The 24,336-nt window shown below is 39.0% G+C and overlaps 1 protein-coding gene across 1 annotated transcript in view; it reads right to left on the minus strand.

Moving 5' to 3' along the window:
• Positions 1 to 24,336, minus strand: part of GRID1 (glutamate ionotropic receptor delta type subunit 1) — a gene marked incomplete at both ends in the record, with an annotated part of 491,898 nt that overhangs the window by 111,241 nt on the left and 356,321 nt on the right. The window contains one exon of the mRNA XM_082285773.1: positions 5,209 to 5,262. Within this exon, the coding sequence (XP_082141899.1) occupies positions 5,209 to 5,262 (54 nt within the window). The remainder of the gene's footprint in view (positions 1 to 5,208; positions 5,263 to 24,336) is intronic.

Consider the following 24,336-nt stretch of genomic DNA (forward strand, 5'->3'; position numbering starts at 1 on the left):
AATAATTGCCTCCCTTATCTTACAATGGATGTTTCTGGTATCCTATCTGAGGACTACATTTGCTAACTCAGCAGGACCACAACAGGACTGATTGTCACTCTGATTTTATCCACAAGCATTCTAAGCTGCTCCTGCAGATGCTCACCACCTATACCCCATTTTGTAGCCACAAGCAAAACACTCATCACTTCTCTGTATTAAATCTCACCTGGTGGAATGCCTCAGATTCATCTAAATAATCTGGAAGTACCAGCAATATGTTTTTAAAAGTCTGGTCATAATTAATAGTCTCTATAAAGTCAGAATCAGGGAACTAAGTAAAAACATTAAATTCTCATTTTTCAAGTAATCACCTCTCACTTTTCTTTATCTTCTGCTATACCTAAACTTTTTCTTATTACTTTTCATGGTCTCTGGTATGAGTCCTTTTGCAACACAAAGGGATTATTTTATAATCCCTTTGTTACACCTTTACAGTCTTCCCTAGCCCTTTTTTACAATCACTTTTTCTTTAGAATTCATCTCTGATTTCAAGTTCTGTGAAGATAAGCCACTGGAACCATAAGGATACCTTGTTATGCCTTCATCTTCAGAGAATCCCACAGTTCTTTTGCCACCCTTTGCTTACTGTATTATCTTTCCAAAAGCATTAACAGTTTCCCAAAGCTGTGAGGTTGGACAATCTTTGTATTGATGTCTGTTAACCCTTCTGTCCTCTTCCCACCTCTCCCTCTTCTCCAAAAAGTGCATGTTGCCATGGCATGACCACTTTCACACCAACTATCTTCTGGCTTCTAGCCCATTCTTCCTCAGCCATAATGAAATCTGAACTGATGACTGCCTTAACTTTTTAAGCACGTACAGATAACGTCAATCAAAGGAAATTTGTGAAGCCCTGCCTGTATCTCAACCCTACTTTTTCAGCTGCCAGGGAACTTTAAATCTTCCTTTAATTTCTTGTCTTTGGGGCATTTTTGTCCAAAAAAAATGCTCTTTCAAAAAGAGTCTTCCTCAGTGTCTTCTGTATATTTCCAGGCAAAGGTTTGTCCTTCTCTTCAGCTTCAGAGCAGATATGGATGGTTTTGACATGTTACGCTCTTCATCCTTACCTGCCCTTCACAAAAAGTGTTCTCCTATATCAATGAGTAGTCTTGGGCTTTGCCTGACCCTGTCTTACAGCTTTCAATTAAACTTCTGAATAGTTAAAAAAGAAATCTAAAAGAGGACATCATAGTAGTGAAACAACTCATTCGAATTATCTGCCAAATTCTGTACCATTCCACTTGCAGGAAGAGTAGCTCATTACCTTTTCTACTGATTTACACATAAAAACAGTGAATGTTTAGAAACCTGGAATCAGAATTAAATACATTGATAGAAGGAATAAAATCCTGTGTTTAATTTGACTATATTTTTGTTCCATATTACAGTTTTGCAGAATAATTTATCTTTTCTTTACCCTTGGAATGGAGATTTCAATTTCAAAACTATGAAATGTCCCACAAAAAGGAAAATATGGTTTCTAATTCTATTTATACCCCCAGACCTACTGCTGCTGCTAGTAAAGAAGCAGACACAGGCTCCTGGAGCACTGTTCCTGGTGCAACCACATCCAAATTCAGTTTCAAGTATTGCTCTTGTACCTCTCCCACAGACACATGCCCTGGGGAAGGCACAGCATTTTCTCAGAAAAGGCAGAAAAAGAGAAGGGGAGAATAAAAAATGTCATGAGGAGCCAGCAGAGATGCTTGATGTCAGGTATGAAAGAGAAAGAAAAGTAAGAGAAAAGTAAAAATAATAAAGAAAACTAGGGGAAAAAAACCCAGGAAACAAACATCCAAAAAATAGGGGCCATCTGCAACTGTGCCAATCTTGCCAAAAGAAGCAGCAGCAGATGGCTATCAAAGCTGCTGGGTCACTTCAACCATTAAAGGTATAAACAGCAAAGGTTCAAACAGAACACCAGATATGTTCTAACAGATCTTCCATTGGGTCAAAACTGCAAGCAATTGGCAGTTCCCAACACAATCAATGATAATAAAATGTTTTGGACTATTCTGGAGACACAGCTAAACATGGAGTAATCATAATTTGGAAGAGTTTGCTTTTACACAGACAAGAATCACAAGTATTCTTGCTTTTAACAAGCTACCTGGCATGTTTAACCCAGAATTCAGGTAGCATCACTACCTAAATGAAAGCAAGGGATTATTTAGTAATTCTAGATGAATAAAAACAAAAGTGCAGATGATGAAATATGAATCAAAAAGAGGGTGGGTAGTTAGAAATACATTTCTTTTTTTTCCCCCTCTAATCTCCACTACTTTTGACAGATCTGCAATTTTGAAGCATAACGTTTGAAACCAGAAAAGTGGACACACAAATATGTATTTTTAAACCAGGAGGGTTTTTAGGACTTTGGCTCTGAAGAGCACACATGAGGGCATGATACTGTCTGAAAAGACCAATCCCTGTGTATTCTCTTGTCCTAGAAAACCTGCCAGGTAACGTTTCTACCTTCTAACCCCACACAATAAATTCAACTCCCAATTTGCCAGCCTTTTTCTAAAGATGACCGAGTCCTTTCTCACCAGCATGCCATCCAACCTGAACAGTTACCTCAGCACAGACCCAGGCTATTGAAAACCAGCAAACAGCATTTTGTCAGTACAGCTGTGTAATTCAAGATCAACTCATGTTCCACATTTGTTCATTTGCTCTGTAATAAGTTTATCAGCCCTACGCATTTAAATTAGCTCAACCAAACCTTGGTGGCCTTGCTTAGGTGAGGAAAAAGTGATAAAATATTTCTAACTCTGAAACTTAACTCCTATTCTACCATATGGGAAGGTGCACAAAGGAAAAAAAATAACCAAACACAAGTGTTTATTGGATTGTCAGTACAGAGAGAGTAAAGTAGATTTAATTAAAGTAAGAAGACAATAAAATCTCTTACTGAAATGATACCATGCTATATAGTCATTCTTACTACAGCAAGGTAAGTCCAAGTTTCAGATGCTCACTGGCTTGATGAGAGGTGGGAAACAGAGCTCACTGTAAGGTGTTCTGGGTCAGGAATCTCAGCAGTTCAAACTGTGCAAAGCCCTTAAATGGTTCCCTGAAGTGCAAAAGGCCTGAAAAGCCTGTTTACAATCCAGTGCTCTTCATACAAGGAACCTCAGTGGAAAAAAAATTGTCCCTGTGTTCTCTTCCTGCTACTGCCCCTTCAATCAGCCAGCCCTGCACTTCTGTTTCCTTGCAACAGCATCATTAGGTCACATGGTGAACAGGGAAATAAATGTAGGGTCCTTAATCTATCCAGGACAATAAAAGGACTGACTAAGGTTTTGGTCCATTTGCATAATGGACCTTTACTCTTGTGGAAACACATCAAAAAGAGCTGATTTGACTGCTGGGAATTAAGGGTTAATTCCATTCCACACATCACAGTTAGAATCACCATCATCTTTTCCATCAAATGTTCATGCAGTTCCCACTACCAGCAACAGGAAACACGTACATGGAAAGCATGATCAGTCTGTCTTCTTATTAGCATCGGAGGATGCACACTTAAATAAGAAGCAAGCCCTAAGAAACCTCCATTTTTCTATGGATGCATCCATGGGGATGCTCAATGCACCTTCTTTTCACAGCAGCTTTAAGCACACGCCCAAACTCCAACACTTGTGTTAAAGAAAGGACAGCCAAGACATTTCCTCTTCCTTTTGCCTGCAAAGATTTCTCCAAAACTTCATGAGTCTATAAAGCTTCTATAATTGTCTGTTTGGACTTAATTGCATTTTGAGACATAAATTGTGTGCGCTGGTATTTTTCACTAGAAAGTTATACTCTAAATTCACACGCTGCTCTCAAGCTTCTCTACCCAGTCTTTAGGCCCAAAGGAGACAAAACAAAAGCTTGCAAAAGAGAAGCAGAACCGACACCCTGTGTGATGTGTTCGTGTGTGTACGTGAGAGCACACGTTAGCGCATCAGTGCCGAGGGCTTTTATCACGATGTTACAGGCTCAGGCTTCGTGAAGTGAGGTTTAACATCTGAACAATAACAGCAGCAGTAAAAAATTCACAAACACTCCCTCTCTGTAAATGTTTAGGGAAATATGCACTGCATTATCTTTATGTGAATATAAACACTGGCTCTCTGGGCATCTTGCTGACGTTTTGTAGTGGGTCATTACAGCAGATGACAAACCAGGAGGTACTTAAATGTAACAAGGACTAGGAAGAATTTATAAAGCCTTTACAAGCAGGGGTTTGACTCGCTTTCCCTAACCCCTCTTTAATTACAGAGCCTCTCTAATGCCACTCTATACAGTTTATAGTTACTATTAAAAGTTGCCTATCCAAAATTATTAGCTAGGTGCAAAGAAAGGAGTGAGAAATTAACAAAGGAATTGGCTGTTAAATTAGAAGCTATGCATTTATAATACAAAAATAAGACAGTGAACACTGTCCTTTTTAAATTAGATATTTTGTATCTTTTAATAAATCATTATTTAAACCAGAAATTTATAAAATACTGCCATTTATCAGTGATTTATAAATGACTATATATTGTGCAACATTTCATTGTCTTTTAAATGAGAATCTGAACAGATTCCCATTAGGGTATCATGGCACTAAGGTAAAATAAATAATCATTGTAGCAGGGCAGGATACCATTTGCTGCAGAGGGAAAACAGCACATTTTGAATTTAAGCTATTCTGGATCTTGGCCAATACACCAACACAGTTCTGCACTAGAGAAAGCCCGTGTAGCATGTAAATACATATTTCAATGGACTAAACTTGCAAGTAGCCTCAGTGCTCTTTCCTCTCCTGGCATCTGTGTGCAGGCTTTCACAGCAGTGGAGGGTGAGCTTCTGGCAGGGAGATGCCTGTATTTGAGATTTCTTATGAGATATTCTCTGCTTCCTAAATAGCTAATGAAATAGTGTCAGCAGGAAGGTAAAAATGAAGTCTCCCAGCTGCTCTGAGGTATACTAGAAGCTTTCTCTTGACCTCTGGTGTTCAATCTATGCCAATTCAACTACGACAGACAAGCAGTGACACCACTGAGTTTGAACCTTGTGCCATTCAAAAAGCAAAAATGCTACATGTATGCTCAGTTTGGTGTGTCAAAACATATGAAACAAAAGATGGTGATGAGTGAATGTAGCGAGCTGTGCTTTCTCTTTTGACTTTCTTACCTCATTTACATAGACCCAGTGACTATCCTTTGATGCAAGGTTGGTTTCCACAGCCTACAAAAATAAAAAGAAACATAATAATAAAAATAAATAAAACATGGGAAATATATTCCAGAGAGAACTTATATAAAAATGTACTGTAAAGCTAATTTTTATTGTTTTCAGTGCTACTGACATTGTTTCAGTATAGTTCTTTTCATCTCTTCCTCTGCTGCTTCATAACTAATTGGTGGTAGCCACCTTTCTCTGACTTCAGTTCCTAAACCAAAAGTACCCTGACTGTTTACATGTACCACAAAAGCACACTGGGGCAGGGTGGTACCTCAGCATAAGGGATCCTGTGGTGAATAATTGCACAGAACATGCCGTTCATGAGATCTAACTTATCTGAGATATATCTAATGCATCCTACTCGGCTTTCTTTTCAATATGCCTCTCAAAATATATTGTCTCTGGCTCACTATGCCTCTGATAGCTTATCTGTTAACTAACCTAGTTAATTCAAAACATGACTGTGAGATGCTCAAATGAAGTCCATGTGTGTCATCCTCTCTTCGTATTTACATAAGGCTCAAGACAAAGTTATGATTCGCATGGTCACTTTTTTTGTCTTCCTGGTACGAACTCGGATAATCACTATATATTATAAAGAAACAGCCCATCTCAGCAGTTTGAATATTTATCCATACACATATAACCCACCAGGAAGTTAAAACTGGGGAAGACTGCACTACTAGTACTGAGGGAGAAGCTCAGTGGAAGGATCCAGCAACATACATAGAAGTTCCCTTTGTTTGACATAGATGAGTTCACTTCAAGACACTTAATAGTCCAATAAAATGACAGCAAGCATGGAGAGATGTACACTACACTGCCAGTGATATTGTTAACGCCCTGCTTAATACATGGTTAAACAATTATTGCTGTGTGTTCATCTCTCCTAATAAAACAGTGCACACATGTATTTCAGGAAGCAGTTCATTACACAGTTTTGAATGTTCCTGCCTTCAACCACTTCTTTCCTCTGCGCCAGTACGACCCCATTTATTGAAAAGATATTCTTATCTCTCTGTTATAAATGGCCCTATGAACCCAGTTAAAAAAACCCCAAACAAATACAGATGAAAAAAATACTTCGAGTTACTGGGTTTTAACCTGGATAATTTCCACACTATTTCAAAAACTACTGCACTAGTACGGAGAGGCTCTGTAGACTGTAGCACTGGGCTGAGCAGGAACATCATCAACCACCTTCCTCTTCAGAACACATTTGCATAATAAGCCTCTCAGATATTTAGTGTCAGATGGGATGAATCACCTTCTCTTACGACACCGACTACAGATGACTGGCTCAGAATAAACACCCACGACTTCTAAGGCTGCAGTGGAATGACAAGAGATCCATCCTTAATACAGGCTAAGGGATATCCGATCCCTTCAAAAACATGAAGCAGAACTTCACTAAGTAACCAACACCAGCATCTTTAACAGTAATCTTAGCTTACACCGTGTCCTTAAAAATGGTATCAATTACTTGCCTAAGTAACTGTGTTGTAAAATTTTGCTCATTTGTGTAGCCCACACAAACATACGAGAAAATTGTGGGCAACATACATACCTCCACCTATTTCTCATGTCCACAAGCTGAAATACTCCTTTAAAGAGACAAAAATCCCAAGAGAAACTGCAAACTCATCAAATGAGGAAAATCACCACCAATGGAACATAGTAATTCTCTTCACCATAAAGAGCATTATAGGAAAGTAACAAAACCTGGTGTCAAAGCAGATGAGACCCACTAGAGATAACACTTCTGACAAAATAATCCTCTCCTAAACATGCACTGAAAACTTGTCCCCTTGGTAATTGCCTCCCTTGCATTTCTTTAAGCTGGGAGGAACATTAAGCTGACCACCTAATCGAGGAACAGCAGCTCTTAGGAAAGATAGCAGTGATGAACAGGAGGGCAAAAATGTGTACATTTTCTCCCTATTCACCTCCCAAACACATTCAGACAAAGCCAAAAGAGCCAGGTGCTAAAACACATAGAGAAAGAGCAAAGTGCTTCTAGCATTAGCAAAGCAGAATTAAATAATGCTCAGGTGCAGAGTTATTGCACTGGCTACATTTTGTGATTCATCTGCAACAGTGAGCAATTTGTATGAATAAATGCTCAGTCTGGGGAGACGCAAGAGCCAGGGAATTTGAAATGAATTACCATATCTCATTCTTCTGGGTTCACATTTCTGGGCCAAAGTTTTTAAAATGAGGTGCCTAAATTTAGGCTGCTAAGAGTTTATCTTTAGTCATCAGAGTGCCAGACCATTCAGCGCTCCTCCTACAGAGCTGAAGGGAGGGAGGTGAAACTTCTTGCATTTTGTGCTTCAGATTTTGTACCATGTTTACAGACTTGCCATCCTAAAAAATCTTTAAAAAAACCCTATTGAAAAACAGCTCTCCGGTTTCAACTTTCTGGTAGCACCAGTGTATTGCTGGAGGCTCATAAAAGTTAAGCAGTGTGAAAAGCAAGGTCCTGAAAACCTGTGTTATCATAAGGAAATTTATTGAGAATTCTCAAAATAAGAAAGAATTTCATGTTCGTAACTTACCAAGGTTTTTTACTTTAAAGAGGAAAAAGGTATCAGCACTTGGGAGATTATGGTCACCCATCTTTAATTATTCAAGCTGTTCAAGATCTTGCCATTTGTTTGAGATTGTGTCCATCCATTCAAAATAAAAAAAAGTCTACGAAACATCCTTGAAGGACCTATTCCATCCTACTTGATAAATGTACTCTGTATAAAGAAAGTAGGCTATGAATTTGTGAGATCATTGCAGCTGAGTAAAAGCGCTGCCATCTATTGGGGAAGGATTCACGGGTTTAAATATGTTCTAGTTTTGTATGGAAAAATTATTAATATGGGTGAAAAATGTCCCAGTTCTTTTCATACTTTCTATGTAGATGGGTTCTAGGTGACACTTGGGAGTAATGCTTCATAATATTTCTATCAAACAGAAAATCTGCTTTTGAGATAAACAGCACACTGGAAATTAAAGAGCATCCACTTTTCATTTGTTTTATCTCAGCAGCAAATAACTTCCACAAATTTGGGAAAAAAGAGGTTTATTTGAGATTGTGCCCTTCTCCCTCCCCAACTACCTTTCAAGAGCCAAATGTAATATGCAGAACCCAAACATGAGAATTGTAATTCACTCGGTGGACCACGACAAGTGACAACATATAAATGATACTATCAGAATCAGGACAGAACTGGAAGATGGGAAGGGGAGCAGTGAATGCAGGAAACTGTTTAAAATTTCTCAGTAGAAAGCATTTGCAATAGAAATGAAATAAGAAGACACTGAAAATCTAAATACAAGTATTTCAGATCTCATAGCAACACCAATAAAAGAAAGGAACAACAAGCTTCATGAAAAATAATCAAAGATAGTTTAACGTATATAGTTTTTTTTACTTTTAAATGTGTAACTTAAAATAATTTACTGCCAGTAATCCATGACAACATTATTTTATCGAAATACAGTGGTAAACAAATATTTACATTGCCTTTATGAGTAAGTAACTCGGTTCATTATTTTATCTAATGGCAGTTGCAAGATTAAAAGGAGAAGTTAGGAAAATAAGCAATAAATACTGCTATGTTCAGAAATAATTCTGCAGAGAAAAAAAAAAGGGGGGAACAGAAACAGTCGTTTCCTGACCTTCTAAAAAAGTCTGAAACTGAAAACCTCTCCAAGCATATAATGGCTGGCCAGTAATACGGAAGGCTCTTTTCCACAATACCTGGCTGCTTTGCCAGGGTCAGCACCTTGCTGTTCCCAGCAAAATCCAGGCTGCTTAAAAAGGGATGCAGGGCTGAGTAGCCAGACACAACTAAGAGGAGATGCTGTGGGTGTTCAAGCAGACCTGGGCAAGCTGTGTTCCAGTGACAGCAGGATGTGCTGAAGAGTTCAGAATTACATGCAGCACTGTTATAGTTACAAACCTGGTGTCTCCTCACTGTGCACCCAGGGGAACAGGCAGTAGGAATGTCTGGAAGTCCTGTAACCAACCCTGGGATCCTAGAAGGAAATGTCTTGCAGATGGCAAAGAGATGTTCCTGTTGTGTCTCAGTTTTTGCCACCCTGAAATCTATGATATAAATGACCAGGCTGTTTTGCTAGGAGGGATATCAAAGTAGCAAAAGTTATTACTTGCACATCCTTTAACTTAATGGTGAGGATAAGGAGCATCATAGCTTTCCACAATGGAAAAACAAAGCAGAGGGTAAACTGGGGAGTTCACGGTTAGAAAATAATTTGAAAAGGGTGTCCTTAGAGAGGCTGAAAGAACTTAAAACCAAATCTCTTGGCAACTGCCATGGTTTAACCACAGCCAGCAGCTAAGTACCATGTATAAACTTGCTCACCTCCCTCACCTCTCCCAGTGAGATAGGGAGAAGAATCAGGAAAAAAAAAGTAAAACGTGTGTGTTGAGATAAGAACGGTTTAATAATAACAACAACAACAACAACAATCTTAAAAAATGTAACTGTAATGAAAAGGGAGAGAACAAAAAGACAGAGGAAGATAAACCCCAGAACAACAATGATGCACAAAAGAGCTGCTCCCTCCCTGCTGACCCCTGCCCAGGCCTTTCCTGAGCAGCCATCGGTGTTCCCAGCCAACTCTCACGGTTTATATACTGGGCATGATGCTCTATGCTATGAAATGTGCCTTTGGCTACTTTGGGTCAGTGTCCTGGCCATGCTCCCTCCTGGCTCCTTGTGCACCTCCTCAAGGACAGAGCATGGAAACTGGAAAGTCCTTGATTTGGAGTGAGCACCCCTTAGCAACAGCTACAACATCAGTGTGTTATCAGCATTATTCTCACACTGAATACAAAACACAGCACTGAACAGCTACTAGGAAGAAAAATTAACTCTATCCCAGCTGAAACCAGGACATGAAGTGATGACTGATTACAGCTGTCATCAGGGAGCAGATGCACCTGCATTGCAGTGAGTGCTCCGTGGCACCAGATCATCCCTAGACCACAGCTCCGGCCCCCAGGTCTGGTTACAAAGCTCCTCCTCCACAGATGTACTCCCATTGCAAGACCCCCCACTGCAGACCCCCACCATCCAGACAGACCAGCCCCAGGGTGCCTGTGCTAAGGAAACTTCCCTGTCTGAGCATCCAGGAGCCCCTGTGGCCGTCACACTCACACCACCTGAGTGACCACCTGAGGGACAGAGGCCCCCTCACAGCTGCACCCCCCTCACTCACACAGATCAGCTTCCCTTTCTGACTTGATCCCAGCTTTCCCATAGCAGTGTCTCAGACATCCCAATCCTTAAAATAATTTAATCTTGGTGCAATAACTAAATAACAACAGCTTGAGCTGGTGCCTTTGAGGAGACACCACAAACAAAGGAACTCCTGAGTTTTATCCCCTCACAGTGTAAAGAAGGAGAAGTGTGGGGGTCATTGGCTTCTGCCATGTCCCTCAGTGTCCCTCAGCTGGCCAGGCCACAAGTCCCTGGGCCCTTTGGCATGCCAGGGGTTGTCAGTTCAGGCCTCTGGTCTCAGGCTCCCACCCAGAGCTCCTGCACCAGATGTCTGCCTCAGCACTGAGAGCAGAAGCCAGGCACAGAACTGCTGGCCGTGGAGTATCTGAGGAAACAGCCCGCAGAAGAGCTCAGTTCTTCCCGGAGAACAGCATGACAATGACAGATAAACCCATTTTTCAGGTTTTTTTGAAAAAAACTTTTTTATTATTATTCATATTGAAAGTGTGAGCAAAGGAGGGCTTGGGGAAGTAATCAAGTCTAAATCTCAGCTCTTTGCAAATCTCTCATAAGGGATCAGTCTCATTAATTCATTACCTGCTCAATTTACATTTTCCCCTGAACAGGTTTCAAAAGAAAACTGTTTCCAGCTCTTGTCCCAAGTAAGGTTGCTTCCAAAAGCAGCTTTTTCTTTTTTTTCTTTTCCCTTCACATCTTTGGAGAAAATATTCACTTACTGTGTTTTCTTTCCCTCATCCCTCAAAAATAAGAAAATTTCTTTGGAATCATTTTGAAATCTACTCCAAAAAAACTGCAGTAGGGAGAAAAAAAAAAAAATCACTATCTTCTTTATAGCATTTTGTAACATGAGTCAAACTTATGTCCAGCTGCTGGGATTCATTGGAAGAGATGGATTTGTATTTTTTAAAATAGCTTTGTTCTTGATTTAAATGTCCAGGAAAGCATCCTAAGAATCAGGGAACAGGTTTTGATCCCAAAGAAGAGCTACAGACCAAGTTTCTACTGCATTACAACTGACAGTAATTAATTGGACAATATCAAAGTGCACCTGTTTATCTGAGAAGCTTTGTATTCATCTTGGATACAAATAAGATAGCAGATATGAAAAAGTCAATTTTGGTTGAACAGATGGGTTCATTCTACATCCCTTAGATACCCAATTTATATTTAGATATTTCTTCAATTAAAATAGTGCGGTTCTTGTCCAGGTGTGACTTGCATAGGTAATAGCAGTTCACAGAAAAACAGTTTCTCTGTAGCAGTAACTAAGATTTTTGTACTTCCCCAGTACCGTCTTTCCTTTGTATTTTAAATAAATACCTCTTGGCTCAGTATCTCCAGAGGAGCATTATTAGATTAAAAATAAAGTAAGCATTACTAGCAACAATAAATAAATTATTTATATAAATATTATAAATCTTTCAGGATACTAAAGAGCACTCCAAACTGATACTATTTCTAAAGCTTAATTGTTAATGGTACCATTAGAACAGAAATCAAAACAAAATTTTCCAGTACAACATCCCAACTCTAGATAAAAAGTCATAAAACTAAGATAATTCAGACTAAGAATCTCGAAGAGAAAAAAATCAGTTGCAGTAAACTGGATCAAACCTTTAAGCTTATTTTATTATTTAACACAGGCTAACTAAAATTTCTAAGTATCACTTCAAAGTGAAATATGAAATTTTTCTTCTCTAACCAGTAAAATGGGACCTTAAAGAGTTTCCATGATGTAGTTTTTCAGATCAGAACATTTTCTGACTGTCCCTTACTTACTGAACGTCATTTTCCAAGAATTTGAACTTTTAATAGAAAAGTTTTGCCTGAAATTCTGTATTTTTTCTGGACATACTCCCAGAACTGTGCGCGCACATGTTTCTTCCAAAGCACCTAGCAGGCTCACCTGTGTTTCCCTGAGCACCACACCTCGTGTCAGTGGTGGAGTTCATTTCCCTACACTTACACCAGAAGCTGTCAGCTCTGAACCCTGGAACATATGAGCTTCCTACAAGCCATTAATGAACCACAAGCATAACCTGCCTTTAGCATCCACACTTTTTGGTATTTCTCTATGTGTATGACTTCATTCTTGGTTGGCACTCTATAAACACATCACTGACAGCCCTCTCTCTGCAGGGACATAAAGTCTGAGACTTCTGCAGAACCACACTGCTGAGAAAAGCTGTTCTTCCCTCCATGGTCCTGATGAAGCACAAGTAATAACTGAAATGCTATCACTGGTATTTTAACCATTCCAGGCTCCTCCATTAATACAAGCCTATAAACCTGGCATATTCAGCCTGAATCTCCCACAAAAGAGAGGCCAAATCGGGCATGGAGATCTCTATGCTCTCATTAGTCTGAGTCAGCTCTCCAGGGTTCCTGCTCCCCATAAACTCTGTAATATTTCATTTATGTTCTCTGTCCTAACGATATGTGATGGTCCTTTCTTGACCTCTGTCTTGGCTCCTTCACAAGATAAATAACTCAGCCTAATAGGGTGGGGAAGAAAAATAAAAAAGAAGGGTGGGAAGAAGTAAGGAAAAAAAAAAAGAAAAAAAAAAAAAAGAGGAAAAAATAAAACACATCCCTGAGCAAATTCCCAAATACTGTCCACAACTGAATTCCATTTTTGGCTGCTAACAAGGCATTTCACACAAAGAAGAGTAAATATCACCCAAACCTTCACCCGCTTTTTGCACCTACCCCCGGAGTTGATGAATGCTAATTAGAAGGTGTACCTGACATTTTGCACAATGTAATTTGATAACAACACAAACCATCATATACAATTTAAAGTTTGCGCTGCACTAGTTGCCTATTACTTGGGTCATAGGTGATCACCAAAAAAAATAGGCTGAAGGAAACCTACATAAAAGGTAAATGTTAATCAAGAGAAATACTGGAGGTGAAGAAAACTATAGGAAGATTATGAGAAGACTGCTGAAACTTCCTCTGGCTACACAGCTGCATTGTTCTTGAGTAACTACTGTAATAGATGTGGCACTGCCTATCGTTTTAGCCTTAATCATTTCGATGTAATGCCCTGGGATTTCTGTTTAATCTGATTCCCATTTCATACGTAATGCTTATTAGAGTCAATCTCCACTGCCATTCCATTTAGTGCACATTCCACTGAACGATGCATGAAAATACCGTATATGGAACTCTTCCAAAAGCATTCAGTAAGAATTTACTCTTCAAAGCTCAAATGTCACACAGTGTTTATAAACATGGTAACTGTTGACCATTTAACTGCATGGCACGGTAGTGACACTGGATAATTGCACGGCTGTCAGAAAGCAACATTTCCGCAAAGACATGAATCTAATGTTAACTAAAGAACAAAACCTCCCAGAAATATGGTACTTAAAATTTTACCACAGCTACATGCCAAGTTGAATTTGAAGACCTAGCTATTAAATTATTAGCTATTAAAAGAATAGCTAAATTTTGCTCACTTCGAAAACGCTTTTTTTTTTTAAACAACACGTTTGTATATCCATATTTTAATAAAAAGCCTCAGCTTTTTGGAGACTTTTTACAAAGAATTTTGTAATGTTTTGTTGAGAACTGTACCCTTGAAAGAGTCACACTCCAAAGAATAAACTGAAATTCGTCAGAATTGCCCAGCGCTTGGACGTTGGCTTTTTTTTTGGTTTGTTTGATTCTCCTCCTATCTTCCATTAAGAGAAGAAACTTCCATTGAAACAATACAGCAGTTTAAGTCTTCTGTTTGGAAAGCCTACAGGGGGTTGACTAGACATTGGTCTGAAGGTTGAAAGTGCTTTTTCAGGCATAGACCCTAGGCAAAGAAACCTATTTTAAGCATGGACAATTGCTCTCCATCCTTGTAATGAGCACCATTCCACAGTCATGATACAACACTCAGTGCATACCACCAGTCCCATTCACTGGGCTTTCACAGCTCTGCTCAGAGCAACAGCTAAAACTCCAGCTCCACCTTGCACTGCAAGTTCAACATAAATATGTAGAGTTTGCACAGAGGTTTCCAGAGTTTGATCTTTTTGCAGGTATAAACAGAAGATGGTAACTATTCCATTAAAGATATAAACTTCTTACCTCTCTAACATGCACGCAGCACCAAAGACCTAGCTATTAAATTAAGGAGTGAAAATACAATTTACACATTCCTAATTCTCCCTTCTAAAAGGCTTATGCTTTGTCCTGATAGAACGATAGCTGAAGCTCTGAGAGTCACATACCACAAACTCTGAAATGAAAGAATCAGGAGTAGGATGAAGGGACCACATTGATTTTCAGGAACTTACAGCTGAATACTGATTTACTGCCTCTAGCACAAAGCTGCTGATCATACTGCAAAGCTACTGTTTTACGTAGGTTATGGGGTTTTAAACTCTATGGACTTGGAAAGGTACATCAACATCAAAGGCTACCCTGTCCAATATTCATATTTTCATCCATTCACATACATTCTATCTCTTCTCTTAAATTTTTTAAAAATCATGTCTGGTTTTAAAGGAAAGATGGCAATAGTCAGCCTGAAACATAATCCCTTTCAAAACAGTCTTTTTCTGCCTACAGCACTCTTCTGCTTTAAATTGCAAAATAAGTACATAAATAAAGCAAAGTCCTTACAGGTCTGAGGACCTTCTTGTCAGTCACAGGGCATTTTACATGCACAAGCAGTACCACAGGCTGAGTGAGTGTTAAAGAACACCTTAAAGATCACCTTAACCATCTCAAACCACAAGACTCTTCCTGACCAGCCTTGCCAAGAGGAATGAATATTTGCTGTCCTTCAGACTGCCTGAGGATACAGGCCTGCTGTGCATTTGCCAAGTGATAACTTTCAGGATGCTGTAGGAGGAGGAAACACTTGGGGATCAGCAATGGTGGTATGGAAGGGCTGCCTCTCCCTCAGTATGTCCACAGCCTTAAGGACTTTATGCAAAGCCTCACAAGCTTATGAAAGGCACATGAAGGCAGCAGTCACCCAGCATGGTGTGCATGTGCAGCTCATGCCAACAGGGAGCAGACACAAATAAATTTACTTTTTGTTCACAGATTTTTCTTTCAAGCAGATGTTCAAATATTCACCACTTGGGTCCAATCCTGTCATGTTTTGCACCTCTGCTTTCTGAAAGCTTGCAGAGATACACTGGAAGCCCCACAGTGATCTCATTACTGCCAGTCTGCATCAGCTTTATCTTTGGCAGCAAGGATGATATTAAAAATATACATTACAGTAATGGGGCATGATCAGATTTGACTGGAAAACATAATTACTTTTCCTAAAGGCTTGCACATAGTTATTCAGAAGTGTATAGCAAAGTTACTAATTTAAAAAAAAAAAAACCATATTTCATCCTTGGAAAAAATTTCTGCTTCATCTAACTAACATAAGCTCACACAGTGTTTGCAAAGTTATAGACAAATGGGTTTTGAGCTCAAACCTTTCTACACTGTCTGGAGCAACAGCTTATCTTCTGACTCAAGGGACACCTGCATGCATTTCAGACTAGGCCTTGATTCTGGTCTTGAAACTAAATAATTTCTAGCATTTTAAGTACTGCAATTTCCCCCCAATGTTTCTGAGGTAGAATTTAGGCAAAATATGGATTTTTGTTAGAATTTCCATGTACCTGAGTTTCCCAAACATCCAGAGGAGGAAAAAAGGGAAACTGATAAGCTTCTAATTTTAGAATATGAGTTGGTTTGACTTGTGATATATTATCCTTAGCACGGATTTCTATCAGTCCATCCATGCAGGTATGAAAGGATCCACAAGGAAAATTTCTATTATGTTTAATTAAAGTAGCCTACACCTCACTGACAAAAAAAACCGAAGTCCACTATATGGTACATCATTTATGCAGGATAATTTATGTAAAGGACTACCAGTCTATGTTTTAAACCTCTAATGATTTGCTTAGAGAGAAGAAAAACAGTCCCCAAATATTATGGAATGCACAGAGTTTTAATATAACAATTACATTTGTGGCAAGTTATGACTAGAAAACAAAAAATTGTCTCAGTGTATATCCCATTCAAATTTCAGGTTAATGTATGAAAGCATCCATCAAGTGTTAATTTCTTTTTCTGAAGACGAAGTGACAGCAACCTGTTGTGTAACAACACAACAAACAGTGCCGAACAATGAATTTGGCATGAAATCCATCCTCCTTGAGGGAAAATCTGTGGGAGATGGAAACAACAATCAAGCCTGTTAGTTGATAGCTTTATCCATAAGGTCTGTGCTGTGGTCAAATTTCTCTGTTTGCAGAATCTACTTAGCCACACCAAACTTTTGGGCAAGGCCATGCATTTGACCACATGTTCCAGGTACCTTCTTCTGGGACTGATACTCTTCTCTGCAAAGAGAGACAGAGATGCTGCAGAGAGCAAACAGATGAGCAAATAAAGAGACCACAAGAACTCAGCAAGCACAGAGGAAGATAAAATCCAAGGGCTGAGACCTGTGGGTGGTGGGGACAACACAGAGAAGATTAAAAAACATAAATGAAGAAGAGGGGAAAGAGGACAGGGGAGGTAGGAAGTAACCACAAACTACATGAAGGAAAAATAAACTTAAGAAGATTGGTGATTCACACAATCCCAGGAACTGTTGAATTGCATGAGGGACAAATTGACTGGCCTGCCATCAGAGAGCACAGAAGGAAGAGGTCAGCTAGCTAGGACAAGAAATACAGCCTTGAGACAGAAAAGAAATAATAAAGAAAGAAAAAAAGTCTTTCTTCACTTAGGTCGGTCAGGTGTCACTGTAAAGTTACTTCTGGATAAAGTAAGATTTATATATGGGTGAGATAGATGTACAGTGCAAATTGAACTAGGATGCAGCTAATGAAGAGGAACAGACAGATAAGACTTGTGATAGAAAGAAACAGTCAGCAAATGCAACCACTGAAAAGTATTTTCATTAAGTGAACATTTCTTAGCTGATGCTTTTAGGTAAGGCTTCTGTGTTGGGTTTGAGGGACTAAATCTGAAACTACAAGAAGAAAATTAAATATTAGAAAGCACACAGGGCTCACAGTCTCTAAAAACACTTTTAATTTGTAAGACTATAAAAAATTTTTAATGAGGATATACTAACAGCCATTTCCAAAGTGCAAGATGTAAAAACATCAATAAGAAAGGGAATGATACTTACTTAGTAAGATAACAGACAACAAAAAATAAACAGGGATATCATGGAATCTATGTTACGTGAGGGAAGTAAAGAAAGACTACTTGGGATAGCAGCCTTATAGTCGAAGCTGAATAAAGAAGAATAATCCTTACCTATTAAAATAATCTGCAGGAGTGGTGTGAATTTAATAAAACCTAAATTCTTGAAGTCAGAGAGAAAAAACAATAATATATCTTGTAAGAAAGTGCAATCATTATTTAAATGAAGCTAAGTACAGTCAAGGTTCGTAGAGTCACAACAGAGACCTTAAGAAATTCCAAATTTTTTTTGCCATCCTTACATTTTGAAGGTTTCATTTATCCAGTTTACCCAGCAGTTACTCCTTTGGAACTTGAGAGCTTTAGTTGCTTATTTAATAATATCAGCAATGAACCTGACAAATACTATCAAAGGAATTAACTATGATAGCAAACCAGGAAGTATGATAAATACAAACGTATTTAGAGAACATTTAAAAATTGATGGTTTCTGAAGCCAGATAATATAATTACGCTGAAATTCACTACTACAAAAAACAAGGTCATGCACTCAGATAACAAAGAAAAGTCTATTATTTGAAACTTCAGCAGTTTGAAAAACACCAGAGGTGTAATTACATTATCTGTGGCCTAGCAATTTGTACAATCATGAACAACTAGACCTTAAGATACATATAGATATAGACATAGCTGGATAGATAGGTATAGATAGATATGGATGTGTAACAGATGAAATGTTGTCAATAGAGTAAGAAAGTATGAATACCAACAAAGAGAGACTTCTGTAGTCACTGGCAGGTTGGAGTAGAGTTTAAGTTTGATGGTTGAGTGGTAGAACCATAATAGAATATGTTTCCTGTATTTCAAGTACTATATTAAGTACTCCAAGAGGACAAAATAAAGCATCCCACCTGCTGAAATCACGTGGCCATGCTATGAAAGACATATGGATGCAAGTATTATCACAGATATATTCTGGCCTAGAATGAAAAGGTTTCTTAGCCCTATGTGGAGACTCTATATTCACATCACAACAGTAGTGGCAGGCCAAAACACACAGTTCCATTTCAGAAGACTGCACAATCGGTTTATGAAAGTGATTATAAAATACATATTTATGGCCTCTCTTCTCAGGGGGCAGAAGCATGCAAGCCAGGAGTTCATATCTTATCTCATACCACTGAGACAATAGAGAAACCCAGCAGCAGCCTCCTGGGTTTTATGAGGAAGACACAAAAATATGCACTTTACATATTATAAACTAAGCAGAGCTGAAAGAGTGAACACTAAAGCCCTATTTCTATTAGGAACTCAGGCATTCAAGGTTTAATATCTCAGATGTTGCAAATTGCATCTCCTGGAACTTGGCAGGCATCTTGTCAGCTTCAATGTAATTTATTTTTCCAAACCCAAATTGTTTTTAAAAGATTAAGGTGTTCTAATTTTTTAAAGCATTAAGTACAAAAGCAGTAATCCTTTACCATTGTGATAAGGATTGTCTACCATAATGTTTATTATTTACTAAAGCTTGACTGCCAAAGAAAAGGAACTCATTTTTCAAAGTCCATTTATTTATGTAGCAGAATTGCTATATTCTGAATTTGGGGCTGAGAAGACAGATTACTTCAGCTCTGAAGAAGTTGCACAAAAATAAGTATGATTCAAGAATTAATAAAATAATATGGGATGAATATTAGCTCCATTCAAGTCAAAGTGGGCAAGATTTCATCCTCTGGGGTCTTTTTTTTTCACAAATATTGCTTCAAATCCTTGAGAACTGATGGATTTAGAAGACTATTAAGACCCAGTTTGCCCAGATGTTTTAGTAAAGTAAATCAGTTAATAGGTCCTTATAAAAGATTATCTATTACCACAAAAATACATACCAAAACTAAGTAAAGAAATCTGGGGCTCTACTTTCTTGATGAAAGTAGGTATGACAGTTCTGGGAGGGGGAAAACCCACCCACCACGATGTTCAAATCAGGCTGATACAAATCAGGCTGATACCACTCCCACTGCAGAAAACCAAGATGACACAGAAAGAGTTTTCAATAGAAAAGAGCAGGAAAAATCCCATAAATACAGTATGACAGGACCTTTTCTCGCAGTTGGAAATTGGGGCAGAGAGATCAAGTCCATGGTAAACATCACCCACAACATGTAACAGAACAAAGAGCTCAAGTCACTCATCCTTGTCCAAGACCCTCAACAGTATCCTTGCTTTAAAACCCTGGAATATTTCTTGCCTTCAGGAGAAGAGTTTGTCACAGCAAAGGATGTGCTTAACCGGCTGCTTTCTGCCCCAGAAGAGGGAAAAAAGAGCACACACCTGGAGATAGTGTCCCAGAGGCTGTGACCAGAAACACATCCTTACTGTTGGCTCACTTGGTATCTCTGCTTGAAAAGTGCTTGAGAGATGTGTTCTGGCTATGCACGTTTATCTGTGCCTTTTACCACTTTCTCCATTACAGCATTCAAACTGAAAACTAAAGCTTAGCTTATAAGAATATCACTGCAAGTTTTCACTTGCAAATTCCACCCTGTGGCATCACTCCTGCAGCTACTCCTGAGTCTGTGGCTTGATTGTTAATTGAACACTGGAAGGTGGCAGAAGGATTGTTCCTTCATGAATCTGAAGCTCATAGCCAGAACTGTCAATCCATAATCCATGCCTACCCCTTCCCTGGGTAAATATACACATTTATGTATGTAAAGGTTTTTGTGGATATACTCACACACACACACATATATATATACATACCCCCGCATCTGTCTGGGGACAGGCACATAAAATAGAAAAAAGGAAAATGGAAGTAAGAAAATCAGGTCAGTAGTGACATCCAAAGCCAAAAGGGTATTTTAAACAAAGTTGTGTTCTCACCACACTGAACAGAGACTCAAAAATTGACTCCTGGATTTATCACACAATTCCTGGGAATATGTGAGCAAATTTTCTCAAGTTTGACATAACTTGATAGAATACATGTGCATTTTGATAGATACATACACAATATATTCATGCATAAAATGTTGCAAATCTAGCACTGACACGGGTAGGAAAACCACTGTTGCAACTGTTCAGGGATCATACAGAACAGCAGGATTGTATTAATAGGTATGCTAACAAGTAAAAAACGTTGGCACGTCTTGGCCATTGATTTTAAGTTTGGCCATATCTAAGTAAGATTTATTGGTCTAAGTGTACACTTACCTGGAAATCCAATGTAAATTATCAGAGCACAGAGTTTGTTTCTGTTCTACCTATGTGTCATGCCTTCATTCCCTTCTGTAGCTTTAGGAAAAGGAAAACAGAGGAGGGCAGTCCTTTTGAAACAGTTTGAATAACCACATTTTTATGTCACCATTTGTTGGCTTCTGGGAGAGAGATGCCTCTCCCATGCAGGGCGACACTTCTGGGACGAGTAGCAAGGAGCCATTTCCCCCACTAGATTTCCTCGTGCCTTGCCTTTGAGAGCACATTCCAGCCCTTCAGTTAGCTGTGTCAGAGGAGATAGCACACGGCTGAGCTCTGTGCAAATTGCCTCTCACAGCAGCCTCGTATCATGCTCAGACATCACCCTCCCTCACCTCCCATTGTTCCCTGTTTCTTTTCATTAAATCTGTTCAGCAATTCTCTCTAAAACCTGTGTCTTGGCTGTCTCTCTGTCGGCTGATTCCTTCCTGTCCCTCTCAACAAGCACAAGACATGACTCACCTGTCTGTGCTGCACAGCTGAAACAGAAAAACTATCAGTCAAGTGAGAAGACTGCAGCACATTCCTATGCCATTATTTTGCTTTCCCTTAGCTACTCTGTACTCCTATTCCACAGAAAGATTTATTTCCCAAATTAATTAAAAGTACACAGCCTGTCTTCATTCTGAAACTCTCACCAGCTATTTACTCCGTTCCAAACCCAGAGACAGATTGAGCAGTTTGCCCCCAGCTGTAGATAAACCTCTACAAACATCCAACTCTTCCTCCCCCTCTACAGCATCTCTGGCCCCCTGTGTCCTCAGACAGATTGAAGAGTCTACTGCAGCTGTGTGAAAACTCTAGACCATTGGCTCTCCTGCTCTTTTTAAAATGGAAGACAACCTGGAATTTTGAGCCACGTGTCTCTTGCCTTCTGGGTCTTGCCTAAATAAGGTATACTCAGCTCAGTAAGGTATACTCAAAGAGATGAATTTGTAACATCAACTTTCATTTACTCAGTTTTGGTTACTCCAACAGCTCTGTACTGTTGTCCTCGTACTCAAGCCTTCTTGCCCAGAGACCACTGCCACTGTTCTTGGGATGGAGTCCATAACAGGATTCCCCAGTCCTCACACTTTCTTTTGTTCAGAGATGTGACCTTATACCACTGAAACTGCGCTGTGAGAAATGAACAAGCAGAACAAGGCTTTACCAGCTTCCAAAACCCAAACAAAGTTATTTTCTACTCCACCTACCTACCGAGTTAAAAAATGAAGAGGGCATTTCTTTTCTTGGGCTCAGTAAACATAAATAAATAGCCACTGCAGTTTGCAATTCTCATTTAGCCTAACTACAGATGCTCAGTCTTAGTTGAGGAAAAGCTATGCATACATACTCTGCCAAATACCCTCTACAACAGGGTACACCTTTCAGCCAAGCCAAGTGCCATAATTTTGCCAGAAAAACCCTACTTGTTCAAAAAATCCAGAATAGTGACAACAACCAAAACTACTCCATGGCATTGTTACACAGTTCTTGTTTGAAATTCCACTGATATAACCTGTGGTGGGTTAAGAGCAACCAAAAAATATAATCTCAGAATGGATTTTAAACTGTTTCATTCCTGTAATTTAAAAACAACTAGAACATCATACGGCTTTCACAACTTTCACATGGTCCTGAATCCTTCTCTCTGACTACTGAGCATTATTAGTTAACAAAACCTGAGCTTTCATTTAGTAACTGATTATGAATTGCTCAATATACTGATGCTTCTCAAGTTCTGCTTTTGAACTCCATGTCTGTGCAGCTTGGGAAACCACTACGTGCAATCTTGAACTTTCTATTCCATCCTATTTGCCAAGGAAGGCTCAAAACCTTTCTCAGATGAATAATTGTGGAAATAACTGAAATAAACTGAAATGTCTTGTTTTTATCACTGCTTGAATTACTACCACAGAAAATGAGGAACCTTGGGAAAAAAAAAAAAAGATGTTAGAAGCATCTGTCTGATGCAAAAATCAAAGTTCCTTCAATGTTTTAAGTAAAATGACAGCAACTCAAAAATGGCTATAAATTTTCAGTACCATACTTTTTAAATCAATAGGATTTAAAATGCATGACTAATTGGGCTGATACAAATTCCCCTTTTGAATTTACATACATAAATGTTTGCAGAATTATCCAAGTAATTATGCCACCCTCAGTTACATGATACACATCATATACAGTCTAGATAAGATAGAAACATTGATAAACTACTGATCAATCTTTCCAGCAAGCTTTTCTTTTCCAGTAATCCTATGGCAAGCACGGGTACAAGAAGAAAATCAGAACAAAGCACCGCCACTCCTTCCATCTGAGTGTGTCAAAGGCACACAATGCATAAATACCATGTGGTATTTTCAGAGCAAGGCAAGACCTGTCAGCTTTTCCTCAACCTCCACCCTGACAGAGCTGACAATGTGTTGCCACCACCAAAGTGTTTTCAGAAGACCCATCACCTTCCCTCTCTCTCCCAGACAGGACTGCAGCACTGAAAGTCTTTGTGCCACATACAACTCCAGGCTGAGGAGACAGACTCGATATCAGGAGCTGTGTTTGATGCAGAAAGAGCAATAATTGAAAATTTCACCCATGTTTAAACAGAGGGAGCGGTGGGGATGGCTGAGAAGAGAGCAGCAGGAATTCCCTTCCATGCCCTGTGTAGGGTTTCAGAGGAAATGCTGCAGGAATATCCACCATAATTCCTACAGCTCTGGGGGCCTGCTAACTTGTTTGCACCTCCCTACAGCTGCTGTACACTACATTCAGCCTCTCTGACCGTGTAGTTTCCAGTTTGCTCCTCAAGGGGCTGTTTTACAACCCTTTTTGAAACACCTGCACTGAGGATGCTTTCCAATACCTCTTCCTTCTTTCTATTCAGTGTAAGGGGAGTTGGATACTGAAAAAATTACTCCCCTCAGCTTTTTTAGATATTACTGCTTTGATCAGAAATCTACTGAAATTAGTGAGTCTCTCTTCAGTTGTTTTCAACAAACATGGGGCCAGATTTAGAAAAAAGAATATGAAAAAAGCAACAATTATGTCTTTTTATTAGACCCTATCATAATCATCTTGGCAGAAGAAATAATCATTTACATGAGAGGACAAATTAATAACTAAATAATAAACTCTCCATGCTCTAGAGTCATCTCTTCACAACTGAGCCCTCTATGCATAATGTAAGACTGCTGAGTCGATGACTTTGAATAATCACAAGTGACCTGAAATAACAGCAAAGAAACACAGAGAACTGAATCTTTACCATCATCTCCCACAGGGACTAGAATCCATTGTTCCACACTGTAAAATGTTGTTTGTGTAGATAATAATTTTATCTTGTCTAACTTTAAATATCACATTCATAGGCTTTTTTGATCAATCAAATGGCTTTGACAGCCAG

The sequence above is a fragment of the Coloeus monedula genome, assembly GCF_965178545.1.
Source record: "Coloeus monedula genome assembly, chromosome: 8".
Classification (NCBI taxonomy): Eukaryota; Metazoa; Chordata; class Aves; order Passeriformes; family Corvidae; genus Coloeus; species Coloeus monedula.